Here is a 13,705-nt window from a genome sequence, read left to right on the forward strand (position 1 = left end):
CCGATCATCCGTTTGCACGAGTTCGAGAGAGATCATAAAAAAATCCTGCGAGAGCAATCGTCAGTAAATTTATCTTAATCCTTTATCGACAATATGCCAGATTCTTTTTTTTCTCTGTGTTGTATTGACCGATCGTTACATCTCGTCTATGACATATTTAAGTATATGACAATAATCGTCGTAGCTTATTTTAATTAGGAAGGGTTGAGAACGATCGTTCAATCGTGTCGTTATAAGATTCCTATACTATACATAGTCTCATTTGGACGATTTCAATAGCGCTATAGAAATATACTAGGAATTCTTACAGAAATATCTATTCCTGGTTAGAACTATTCAGGAATTGCGGGTTACGTGAAGTGTATCGAAATAAGAAATTGATCTTCCATTCCGTTTTAATACAACGAATTTTTAAGCTCCAAAAATTCCGCCTATTTACTTCAATCTTTAGCGTCCGGAATTCACAGAGTAAACGTTTCGTACTAGTAGTATACATTTAAAAAGTGTTTAAAGTAAGAATGGCTCGCCGGCGAAACTAGATGTTTGAATTGCACATAAGAAATTTAGATGTCAGATCATCATGTACTCTGTTTCTTTTCTCTTTTTGATTTCTTTTTTTTACGCAATCGTAGTTATTAAATGCTGTAAAAAATTCTGACTTCGTCAGAAATGAAGTTTGATATAAAAATATACCAATGCTGACTTGTTTTAGTCTCTTAGCTATGACTCGTTAGCTGCACCATTAAACGAATATAATAGATGATTGATTTTATCAGTTACATTGTAGGAAAAATGTACACGTTATACGCAAATATTTTTTTACACAAAGATCCCGTGTATATTTCGATTTTTCTTTCTACACTGTCAACTAAGGGAATCACCGTATTATCAGCCGAAGATTAGCAATATTCAATGGTTTGAAAGACATAAATGATGATCTATTACCTATTAGAACACGAGATCTTTAGAAGTATTTCATGCTACGATTGTAGCAACCTCGTTTGTGATCTTGATCTATGTAATTTTTAAACGAAAATGAAAAAAAAAGGCAACTTTAAGAAATAGAGAATTATGCAAATTAATCGAACTACAGCTTATAAAGCAACGATCTAAAAAAAAAAACAAAAAAAAAAACAAAAAAAAACAAAACATAACAATTTCGGAAGAACTTTTCGTTCGGGGAGAGATCCAAGTAACTTACTGTCACGAATAATAGGAAACAATTCAAATACGAATTCAAATCAAACTTTCTCAGTGTTTGCTCAATTTGAACATTTTTGGATCGTGATCAGCGAGTTAACAATTGATGACTGTTATAAATCTGTAAAGGTGGCTCCATCGATGGTAAAAAGAGATGAAACATGTCGAATCCGATAAGAGAGCGTGATAACCTCAGCCGATATACCTTTGATTTTCGCGAGAATAATTATGTATTTGACAGTTAAAGCGAAATCTATTCTCGAATACCTTAATACTGTAATGAGCAACTGGATTTGAAGGTACCGTAAAGAGGTTGACGTTTCGGTGATCGACAGAGGTCAGTGAAGATCATCTTCGTCGCTATCGTTACCATCTTTCGATCTATCGGCACCCCCCTCACCGTCGCTGGAGCCTGAATCGCTCCCGGAATCTTCGGATTGCCAGCCGCCAGCTTGTTGCTGTTGCACGTGCTGAGGTTGGACGACGTGCTTCGACACTTTATGACGTTTACCGGCGCGTTGCACCGGGTCAGCCCCGGCGCCGTCGAGCATCGGCTGAAGGATTCGTCGACGAGCATTGATGAACCAATTATTGACTTGCAGCAACGTTAAGTTTGTTTGACTCGCGATCTGACGCTTCTCATCCTCCGTAGGATATGGATGCTGTAAAACGTTAAACACTCTCTTCTTATTTCCCTGTTTTATTAACCTTTTGTATTAGACAGTACTAGTGGGATCATTTGAAAAAGAAATGTATTTAAATGTAAGAAAACTGACGCCAATAGAATTTGTATAAGTTGCGTTTAAGACTAGCCAAACTCCACTGGAGTAATCATGTTACACTTTTTATCTGGGTGCAAGATTAATAAGTATTATACTTACAACTAAATGTTCAAAGAGCCAAGTTCTCATAATGCTCGTAGCTTGCTTAGGTAAGACGCCCCGCTTCTGCCTTCCCTTCTTAATGCTACTATGACTACCTCCATGGTTACTACTATGATTTGAAGTAGCAGTGCCAGTGCCACACCCCTCGTCTTCATCTTCACTGGGTGCAGGGGAGGGAGAGCCTGCCACAGTGATATCTAAACACATCACATGAGATATAGTCTTCGGAAGAAATGTGATGAATAATGCATTTTTATGCATTCATTATTATATTGTAAAATCTTTACTCGGATTTTTAAAGATAGTTATCAACAATTTAAACAATGAGCAACGTTTGCTAACCAAAATACTTTTCGTCGTTAGCATCCCCGACATCGACGTATTCATTCTCGCGCTCTTGTAATGCAAGAAGGCCCCAATAGCCAGCTTCTTCTAAATATATTCTGTCGCCAATATTCACATAGTCCATATCATCTACAAATGGAAGTGGGTAACGACTACGTTTAAATCATCTAATTCTTTTTCCTCGATACAGTTATCTACTGTATTACTTGTAAGAATACTTTCAGTATCAAGTGATCGTCACAGTTTACTAATTGGTTTGAAATTGTCACTACTTCTGTACTGAACCATCAACTGGTACGATGAAATATTATTCATAATGTGAGTGTTAGCGATTACATTATAGAATATCAATTACTTTAATCAAATATACTGCTTCAAATGATCTGTGGATTACTTACTCGAATAGTATGCTTACTTTATAAGATATTATATTATAAGATCCGCACTGTTTCTTTGGGTTATAAATGAGAGATATAAAAACGGAAGGCTACAAAAACCGCTAAGTGGATCATGAAGAATAATAACTACTATTTTAAAAATACTATAGATTATTAAGATGGGTTTAGTTATATTCTTCACTACAATCAGATATTCAAAAGCTTGATAAATAATTTATCTTACATTAAAATAAAATAATACTTAATGTTGTCACAAATTAATGAAGTTCCTGATGCTAATTGTAAGACAAATTGTATATCAAGCTTTTAAATATCTGGTTGTAGTGAAGAATGTAACTAAACTTAAATTAATGATCTATAATATTCTTTTAATGACAAGAACGAATTAGTATACGACTATTTTCCCACTACTAGGGTAGTACAAACACAAACAAAACTCAGAAGTGGGCCATCAGAGGAGCACCCACTTGTGTCACTCAAAGGTTAAACACAGACTACGCAAAATTGTATACTATTAAAATGGATACACTCCAGAACTCTGTGGTTCATTTAGATTCCATCGCATCAGCTGAGGGTCGATGAACAGTTCAAATGCTAATGGAAGAAAAAACAAAAAAAAAAAAAAAAAAAAATGAATAAGGAAGCTGCTAGGGAGACTTGTTTGCAATCATTTTTACTTACTCACTGTAGACCTTAAACGAGAATGAGTGATTAATGAATATTCAAAGTAGACGATACCCGAGCTGCTTACCTTGACCAAGATACATATCGTTGACTGGTGCACAAGGATGTACCCCGATCTGTGAAAGAGGCGTGCTGCCATGTACCGTGGGTGGTGATAGAGGATCGTCATGGTCCTGGCTAGAGGATCTGTTGGAGCGTTGAGCGGTGGATGATGAACGCACCGAAGGCGGCCTGTCGTTACCGGTTTCCTCTTGCGCAGCCACCTGACTCGCACCACCGTTCTCCGACAGGGTGTCGCCTCTGCTCACTCGGAATCCGTTAGCTCCCGGCTCAACATCATTGCCTGTAGAAGACAGCACCTGGGAAATATATGTCGCAACTAGCCGTCAGAGAGCAGGGGTGGGATTCTATTATATTTCGAGCGACGCGCAAGTATCGCTCGGTCATTAAACTATACATTCCAATCCGAACCTGAACGATGAATCTAGCGACGACTCTAGGTCAGAGGTGGGCAAACTTTGTCTACGAAAGCTGAACCGTAATAATTTGTAGCTTTGCGTGGAAAGACTGTATGTATTATTCTGTATTATTTTATATTATTCGATATCTGTGAGTGGAAAAGTATCTTCCGAGAAACTTGAAAATATATTATGATAAAAAATAATCCTAATAAGATTATGTTTGGAAGCATTTTCATTTAGAAAACATTGTCAATCCAGAAGAAGTTTATAAAGATATGATGAAAAATACAAATGATTCTATCTTAGATTTGAAGGGATGTACTTGTCGGATTCCTGGAGTAAATCGCCAATCATACTCGTTAAAAGCTTTCGCTGGGACCCTACCTTGTAACTTTTACCGAGGAGTTTGTGAATATTGTGCTTTTTATCGAAAAGTGAAGTACGATCATAACTGTATTTTGTCATAGTTTTCTTACTAATGATACTTAGCAACCTCAAAGTTGCAATTTTGGACGTAATATCGGGTTTTTGAAATTTTTCTTGTGGACTAGAGTTTGCCAGCCCCTGCTCTAGATACACTAATACAACTTTAACGTTTAATGAAACGATGCATTTATATTTTGCTTTTGGTATTTTGTTTCATTATTTCACGACTGACTAGAACATTCGTTAAAATATTATCATAGCATTTATAGATTACACAGTATACCTTATATTATGTTAGATCAATTCTATTTGTATGTCTTATCCATCACCGAATCTCAGTTAGTATGTCAATTTATTTGCAAATTTTTAATTTTTCTACTTACTATGTTTAATACTACATACTAACTCTCCTCCTTTTTTTAATTATAAGTATTTCTCCTAGATTAGAGCTCATACGAGAAAATTTATTACTTATTATCCATCGATATCTGTTTCCTCATTTTCTATAATGGCTTGCACCTAACTACTAACAAGTTTTATATAAAAATTCATTTTTGTTTCTGGCGTAAATATTTAATTTGTCATATGAAATTTATTAATTTACAATTATCTGCACTTTTATATGATAAATAACTCAATGAATGTGTGAATGATTCATGTTTCTTTATTTCATGTCATTACTTATTAAAATGTTTGTATAATCATTTCTCCAAAAACGGCTTTAAGCAAAATTTAAAAAAAAAAAAAAAATGGTAAAAATCAATAAACAGATAGGGGAAACCATTATAGCAAATAAGAGTATATATGATATATGATAGTTGATATTTAATGATTGTAAATAATTTCTTTCTACCACTAACAATTCATAATTACTTCTTAACTATATACATTACAGAATTAATCAATGGTAGGAAGTTCCTGTGCTCTAAATTAATCAATTAATTTTAGATCAATTAATTTCACGATTCATTTTTAAATAATTGTATCTACAAGTTAAACAAGGCAGTAAAATATTTTACAGAGTTGTCCGCAGAATATCTAATGTGTCCTCTAACGTGAACATTTAGAATAGTATTGTTATTTGCAGTAATACACTTAAGTGCAGTAGTTAAAATGTTACTCTACCAACTACTAACTGTACAAGGTGTAAATTAAAGGAATGCTGTTAGTGCTCGCGAATTGGTCGCCAGAACTACATTTTAATGTACGGACGTAAATATCCTCCATGAAGTATACGAGCAAACTACTAATTACTTTAATAACGTGATACAGTTTCACCGCAGATGGCAATGTTAAAAAAAGTCCGAAGGCTTGGCTGTTGAAATGAAGGCGGTTAAGAGAGAGCATGTAGCGTTTTCTTTAAGAGGTATCCGCGATCCTTGCGCATCACTAACAAAAGGATATCTACGTAGGTAAGGGAGAGCAGACCAGGGAGGCTTAAACGTAAAAGAAATTATATCTAACCTGCAAAGGACTGCTGCCATTGCTGCCACTCGATGGACCCATATCGTGCCCATGGTGACTGTAATCGCTGCGTAGCAGATTTTCGCTCTGCATCTTGCCCTTCAGGCACGTGATGTACCTGTTGCAAAAGTCCTTGCACAACTCCTGAACCTTTTCCAATTCGAGTAGGTGAATTCGCAGCACCTGAATCGCCTTGATCATCTACGATTGGCAAGGCACAGAAAAAAAAACAATGTCGACAACTGATCGATTCGTTTTTCATATTGAACCGCATTCGAGCCGTCGTTTATTATTTTTTTGTTTTTCTCGCGCCGAATTGGAATCTTTGTTTCTGGGTGTTTCCGTAGTGTTCGATCGGCGAAACAGGAATACGTAGATGAACCGAATTTACATATTTTTTTTTCTTGTTTACACCGCTCTAAAATACACAAATATATGAAAATCGTTTACTTTATACAGAGTAACAGTTACAACGAATCGGTGTGCAAGTTAAAGAAAAAAATAGAAACAAATGCTCGATTTCAATGTTGACCAAATTTAAGTATTTTCAAAATTCCAATTTGCATTTATGTTAACCCTTAAGTAGGTGTGTTTAGACTTGTAATATGTAGGTATACTCATTTTTTTAAATTATTAATGATAAAAGCTTATCTCTAACATATGAGTGCAGTAAAGACACCAATAGTATAGCATACCTGTAGGTAGTTCTAGTGTTAATTAGCCTAACTGTTGGTATATTTATCTTGGCGTATTGAACCGTTTCGAGAATTACCCAAACTACAATTGAGACTCACAAAAACATATGTACAAAAAATTTAAAAAAAAAAAAAAAAAAAAAAAAAATGGAAAATCATTAGCGCTGAGTCAAATTATCCCTTTTATCTGGCTAAGGCCTTTGATTTGTAACCAACTCTAGTTTAATCAAATTGATTTCTAAAAGAGAAACAAATAGAACTCAAATATGAAATAGCCGGGTGGAAAGAGATAATTCTTATAAAATAAATAAAAAAATAGCTTCTTTATACCAGACCATAGTCTACTGTACGGTGAACAGTAAATATCAGTAATCCCTTGCCTACTTAAGGGTTAAATGTTAAATGTATCCAGGATTGGTGGCCTCAAATAATCGAGGGATCCATTGAGGGTGGCTCACCAAACCGTCAATTTCGGGGTCATTGATCAAAAATGGCTTTCGGTCTCTTTCTTGGTGTTGGACGAAGGCCTCTATGTCCATGTTGAAGCTTTCGGACGTGGAATTGTCCGAGCCCTGCGTTGCTTGTTCGCATCTTTCAAATAGTAACGCTAGCAGCGGGAAGAGGGGATGTTTGTACACTGCCCTCTTGTCTGCTTCGAATTGTGCCTGATCCTGATGAGTTGTGTAATCGGCAACCCCACTTGCAGGGTCCTGATCGTAGCCAGGAGTCACCATCGCTAGCGCCACGGCGGTGCTACCCTCTTGCATTCTGTGAAAATTATAATTGAATTAATTTCGACATATCTTTAAATGATAGTTTTTTAGATTCTCACAATAGTTAGTCTCGCAGTTAATAATAATTAGATTTCAAATCTATTAACATAATTGAGTAAAGTACTTAGTGAGGATGGCATAAGCAGCCATGGGGTAGTGGATAGGTCTAATTAATAGCTGGCCTGTTTACCTATCATTCCTGTCTGGCAGCATCCATCGTTGCCCAGGTCCTCCGGGGCCTCTGATGTAATGGATGTAATGACTTGTAGCCTACGCTTTCGGCGTTATTCGCAAAATTCAGCTAAAACAAGAAGAAAATACAGGAGAATTACCGAATTGTCTTCAGCGCTCTCTATTATATTTATGGACATGTTATTTAATTAATGAATATTATATTACTGTTGATATACAAGATGATTAAAGTTGAAACTTCCAATTTAAGGCTAGGCATTACAGTAAATAACCTCGTATGATATTAGTATTAATATTATATAAATATATATATCTATATATGTATATTATATATGGTTATATGTAAATATAAAATATTTAATAAATACACTTGATTCAAATGATTCTGTCTACACTACACAGTATATCAGTGGTAATATGGATTTATATGGTATTTATATATTTATATGATATTTATATTATATATGTTTATATTTAAATATAAAATATTTAATAAATACACTTAATGTGAATAATCCTGTTCATACTACAATAGAGAGTGTTTTAGTTGGAAGTAATTAATGATCAATGATACTCGAATTTGTCCATTTGTTTTTGTCATTATGCTGAGCTAAGTTATTAAACGAAAACGAATGGAAGAAAAATTAATATTGTTCGTCGAGGGGCTTACGAACAGTAATATTTGTTTCTCAAAGCATCCCCTGCTACGTTTTTCAGAATAGAGTTGAGTGAGTAAACAGGAGTAAAAGCAAAGGATAGCAGAAAGAAGAGAATCGTCGGCACGAAGAACCAAACGATGCGCGGCACTGCATTTAAATGTCATCGTTAGACGGTCTCAACACTATCGGCACTGTTCCTGGCACCAGTTCTGCTTCCCATTCCGAACGTTCCTTCTGAATTTTCCTCAATCCCCTATACACGTCCCCAACGGTATGAATAAATAAAGTACTGCGACACTCGCCTGGTGACAAGGCGACGATATCCAAAAACCCGCATTTATCCAAGACAGTTACCAAAAGACTGTAGAATCCAATTTCATGGTGTATATGTAGACACGATGCAATTAAACCAACGTTCTTCAACAATTTCATAAGTCATGAATTTTGAATCTAGCACCAACCTAAACCATGAATTTTGAATCTAACCAAGACCTAACCCAAGAATTTTGGATTTAACCCAAATTTAACCTAAGAATTTTGGCCTCGATCACTTATGTAATCAAAATTTGTTTGCAATATACAGAGTGTAGCAGTTAAGGTGACCACCCTAAATATCTCTATTGCTTTAAACAATACAAAAACATTGTTCTGACAAAAACTTTTCAGTTTCAAAGGGGCAATATTATCGTCTAAACAAAAAATATCTCAAGGTCGTATTTTTCAAAATTTCAAGATCATCAATGGTTTTTTCTAATGGGTGGGGTAGTTTCATTATTCAAGTATTGTAGCTGATCAAAATGACCTTAAAATTTCAGAAACAATGACCTTGAGATAATCCTTTTGTCTATTATTATGTCCTCCTCCAAACCAAACATTATCCTCTTGATACACATCTTCGCATCATTAAAAGCAACTAAGATATTTCAGCTACAAATTTCATTGATTTTGTAATAGTAACTCCTCCTAAAGTCATCCGAAGATCAATATATTATACATATTTGAATCCGTCTTTTTATCAATCATAATACTATCATAGTGAATGTACCCAATCCCATTTGAGAAACCATTGATAATTTTTGGAAAATATGAGCTTGATATATTTTTCGCGCGTATGATAATATTGCTCTTTTGAAATTGAAAATTTGTTTTATGTCGTATAAAGCAACAGAGATGTTTAAGATGGTCTGCTCATCATCAGAATTAATTTATTTAGTTATTTAAACGTAGCTAATATAAATAACAGAATTTGCATTATATTCGTGTATGTTAAAAATTCATAAAATCCCCTGTTTATTTATGAACGTAGGAATATTAAAAAAATTAAACAATTAAGTATTATTCAAAGTTAAATTAGTGTATCCAAAATAATTAATCAATGACCTTTTCGTCGAATTCAAGATTAACTTTGCTCTTTTAAATAGAATGTTGCATGCTTTATCTTGTAAAGTGGAGTTTTCTAACGCTATAACATTCAACGACCTGTGTATCGTTTAAAGTTATTCAAGCTTATAGACTGACAAGAAAATTTTCCTAAAAATGCATCCTATTTCATCGTGGTTTCATATTAGATATAAATAAAAGATAATTAAATTTGCAATAGATAACTGGATAAAACTTAGCAAATAGATATTGAAAAAATATTGTACAAAACTGTAAATATTAAACAGCTTGTACAACATAATATACATATATATGTAGCTAGCCTACATAGTTTTAGTTTCTAAATAAATAGTATATTCGTGGTAGATGATTTTATCTTCACACTAAAAAATAAAAACCTTGTCTAAAAAAAATATCTACCATCCTATATAGTGAAGTATAACATGTCAGTAAACAAAAAAAAATTGTCCTATATGTCTCTCTGTCACCTTCATTTAAATAAAAAACATTTTCAACAGTTTCATGTAGCAACAATTTTGTAAAATAACCTTAATCGTTAAAAATAACTGACGTCGATCATTTTGTAAGAATCGTTTCCATTTAACAAGTATTATCCCTGAAGGTTACATTGTATACATATAAACTTTCATAATTTTCCATAATGGGCGTGAATTTGCATCCTGAAATTGATTTAATAATCGAAAAAAGTATACAACGCCACAAGCTTTCTTGTGAAGAGGTACGGGTTCGGTCTATTGCTTCATATTTTATCAAAACTTTAATTCATTATCACACGGTTAATGGCAAGAGTATAGGGATGGGCAAATTTGAATGATTTTGCAATTGAGATATATGTAAAACACAAAATAACCGATAACAAGCAATTTATGGATTTTTCAATATGTATATAAACATTTCAGAAACCGTTTTGGGACTTTACAAATTTAATTATTTAACGTTTATCGGGAACATTATTCTTCACTTCAAGTCAATGTATCTTTACATACTATTGTTCCACAAGTAAATTGTGTTTTTTCTATTTAATATCCTTGAAAATATTAACATTTTTATTCCCCTTATTCGTATTTTAAAGAAACCTGAAATCACCACCGAAAACGTTCAGCAATTCAGGTTGTCAAGACTATAATTATAATATATTAATCTTTAACCACAGTCGTGAAAATATGGCGCATAAAGAGAATGGATTAAAAGCGACAAGAAACTATAAATATTAGGTGTAGAAGTTAATTCTGTGTCTTGTACTCAATTATTTATAACTTTAGATTAAGTAGAAATATTTAATCACCATTTGTTATCATATGTTAAAGTACGAACCTTTCAAGTTCGCGACCTGGTCTCCGTTACAGTAAATTTATACGTATATGTATAATCTAAGTCCTAACTTGATGACCATTATTTATATACGAACATTGGCAACCATACAATGTTATGTATTATTTTTTTCCCAACAGATTGTAAATGTATTTAATAATTAGAATAATTATAGAAGAATAGTAGTAAGCAATATTGTATGGTTATTACAATTCATACAAATGCATTATAATGACCATTAGGTTCAGGATTTATTAGGTTACTCGGAGTTATTTCGTAGGGTATATCGTAGGTTATATTCCTAGCAAACCGATTTTGACGTGTTATATGCCGTTAGATTCGTCTTGTTGCGTACATTACTAATTTCTATGTCGTTTGACGAATCTAACGACATAGACGATATAATACGTCGAAATCGGTGGACAGGCTGTTTGCTAGGAATGTTCCTTTCGTAGTTTTCTTTATGAAAGAGAAACGATTTTCTTATAATACAATATATAAATAATTCAAAAGTAACATTTTTTTTTGTTTACAAATAAACCTTGAAATTTCAACAGTCAATATATTTAGAACAACAGTCAATATACAAAGTAGAAAGTATTCGTACACCGTTCAATTTCCAACAAAAACTATGTAAAATTGTAATTTATTAACTTATTTTTTATAAACAACGACATTCTACATATTCTCGGAAATCTCTAGAATAGATAGAGTACAACAAAAATAGCTATTTATGTAAGTTACGAAATTAAAAAAAAAAAAAAAAAAAAAAAAAAAAAAATTAACATTAACATTAAGTTATAAGTATACATATAATACTTCCTTCGTGGGATTTCCTTTGCAAACTCTGCTGTAAATGGTTCGTCATAAGAAGCGTGCAAATACTTATTGCTTCTGTACTTTCACTCACTTTTCACATTTTTTTTGTTAATTTCACAAATTATATTAACTAGTAAATGTTGTTTGGACTATATCTATCTTAGAGACTTCCGGGAATATGTAAAATATCATTGATTATAATAAAATAAGTTAAGAAACTACAATTTCACACAAAAGTTTTTTGGGTCATTGTTTATAAAAAATAAATTAATAAATTCAAATTTTACATAGTTATTTTTGGAAATTGATCGGTGTACGAATACTTTCTACACCCACTGTACATAACGATAATACTATTTAGAATGCAATTGGCTGGTTAAAAATTCAACTAATCATTCTGGTAGGAGAAAGACGAAATTACTTACTGAATAACCCATTAGAAGATTCGTATATCAATTTACCAAAATGACAAGTAGATATAATCAGTTTAGAGTTACTAAAAAGATAAATAATTGAATATAAAGGCACAGAATTAATTTCTATACCTAATATATCATTCAAAAATATTGTCTAGTGTCGCATAACCATGGACAACCGTTAAATATATTTTTCCAAGAAAGGTATCGCTCCAATCATCGTTCTTATCAGCAAAGTATTCGTCATTCCTATACTTTCTGAAACACAATTTGCCTATCCCTCTGGGGAGACTTTCGCGTAACGACTTGAAAGAAGAAGAGGCACGTCGAGGGAATGTCGCGAGGTGGCGAAAAAGAAAGAAGGTGGGGCACGAGCAAACAGGGGAGAAGCCGATAGAAAAAGAAAGGTGGACAGAGAGGGGTAACCATTACTTGCAAGTGGTGCTTCTACCACGCTCGCGTCTTTCCGTTAAACCTGATATTTATTGTGCCGGTCGTCTCTGGCCGCTTTCATTTAAAAATATTATCGCTGACGGTCAGTGTGGCTAGTTTCCGCAGCTGTGTCCACGCATCGAATCGACCTAAACGCCACCGAATTCGTTTTCTCGCTTGTCTTCCTCTTCCTCTTCCAATTCTATTCATCGAAACAACAAACAGACGAAATACAACATGTTCGATGGATTGCTCCGTACCTCGCAGGGTTTTCCTTTGGACACTCGATTCTTTACGTAATATTAACCTTTCGTCGATGTTTTAACTCGACGTTTACCACACATTTCATATAACTCAACTCGTTCGTTGTCTACTATTCTGGTATTGTCCGAGTCGTTTCTGTTACGCAGAATAACAGAGATATTTATAGGGTATCTGGTAATGATATGCTTCTCGTTGCAAGCTATCTATTTTGTGATTAAAAACCTTGCGTCCTTCAAAGCGTGAATATTATCGTTTATCGAAGCTTAAGCGTTCGAGATGTAACAACCCCTTTCCTTTCTTTTTTCTTCATTCGCTCTCACAGGTATAATCAACGTTGTATATAGACCTCAGCTTCCTCTACTCCATGCTTCATTTCCCCGTGAACTGCAGCTCTTTGTGGAACTTCGAACGCCTTGGGCACGATTGAACAACGCTTTATCAATCGGTAAAGCAGATGCCTCGATTCTCGTTGTATTGATAGATTGATGAACAATTCTATAAAAAAAAATGTTCATACAGAGGTCGAAACGCTAGAAACAGGCCACTTGGATAATCTATTTACTCTTAGCGACGAATAAAAACGCTTCGAATTCATTCGGTTTTATGGGGGGAGTCTGGTCCAGCTAATGTATTTTTCTAGTACGTATAAATTTCAAATATAATTAATTTTTGTTATTGAAACTTTTTTTACATATAAGGGGACGTTCAAAGAAGAAAATTTGACAGTGTAGATTTAATTTGAATGTATACATACAGTGGGTGTAGAATGTATTCGTACACCGATCAATTTCCAAAAAACTTTTGTGTGAAATTGTAGTTTCTTAACTTCTTTTCCTATAATCAATGATATTTTACATATTCTCGGAAGTCTCTAAGATAGA

The 13,705-nt window shown here is 33.8% G+C and overlaps 1 protein-coding gene across 4 annotated transcripts in view; it reads right to left on the bottom strand.

Moving 5' to 3' along the window:
- Positions 1-13,705, bottom strand: part of LOC128888580 (homeobox protein PKNOX2-like) — a 34,239-nt gene that overhangs the window by 6,932 nt on the left and 13,602 nt on the right. For 2 of the 4 annotated variants that reach the window (XM_054145571.1, XM_054145572.1), the window contains exons 2-8: positions 7,521-7,631; positions 7,016-7,325; positions 5,863-6,063; positions 3,579-3,870; positions 2,427-2,558; positions 2,082-2,281; positions 1,504-1,862 (exon numbers count right to left, since the gene is read on the bottom strand). In XM_054145571.1, coding sequence (XP_054001546.1) covers positions 1,539-1,862; positions 2,082-2,281; positions 2,427-2,558; positions 3,579-3,870; positions 5,863-6,063; positions 7,016-7,325; positions 7,521-7,543 — 1,482 coding nt within the window. In that variant the 5' untranslated portion in view covers positions 7,544-7,631 and the 3' untranslated portion in view covers positions 1,504-1,538. Of the gene's footprint in view, positions 1-1,467; positions 1,863-2,081; positions 2,282-2,426; positions 2,559-3,578; positions 3,871-5,862; positions 6,064-7,015; positions 7,326-7,520; positions 7,632-13,705 lie in introns of all 4 variants that reach the window. The other 2 variants (XR_008460288.1, XM_054145573.1) reach the window with 2 other exon arrangements.

The sequence above is a fragment of the Hylaeus anthracinus genome, unplaced genomic scaffold (genome assembly GCF_026225885.1).
Source record: "Hylaeus anthracinus isolate JK02 unplaced genomic scaffold, UHH_iyHylAnth1.0_haploid 11994, whole genome shotgun sequence".
Classification (NCBI taxonomy): domain Eukaryota; kingdom Metazoa; phylum Arthropoda; class Insecta; order Hymenoptera; family Colletidae; genus Hylaeus; species Hylaeus anthracinus.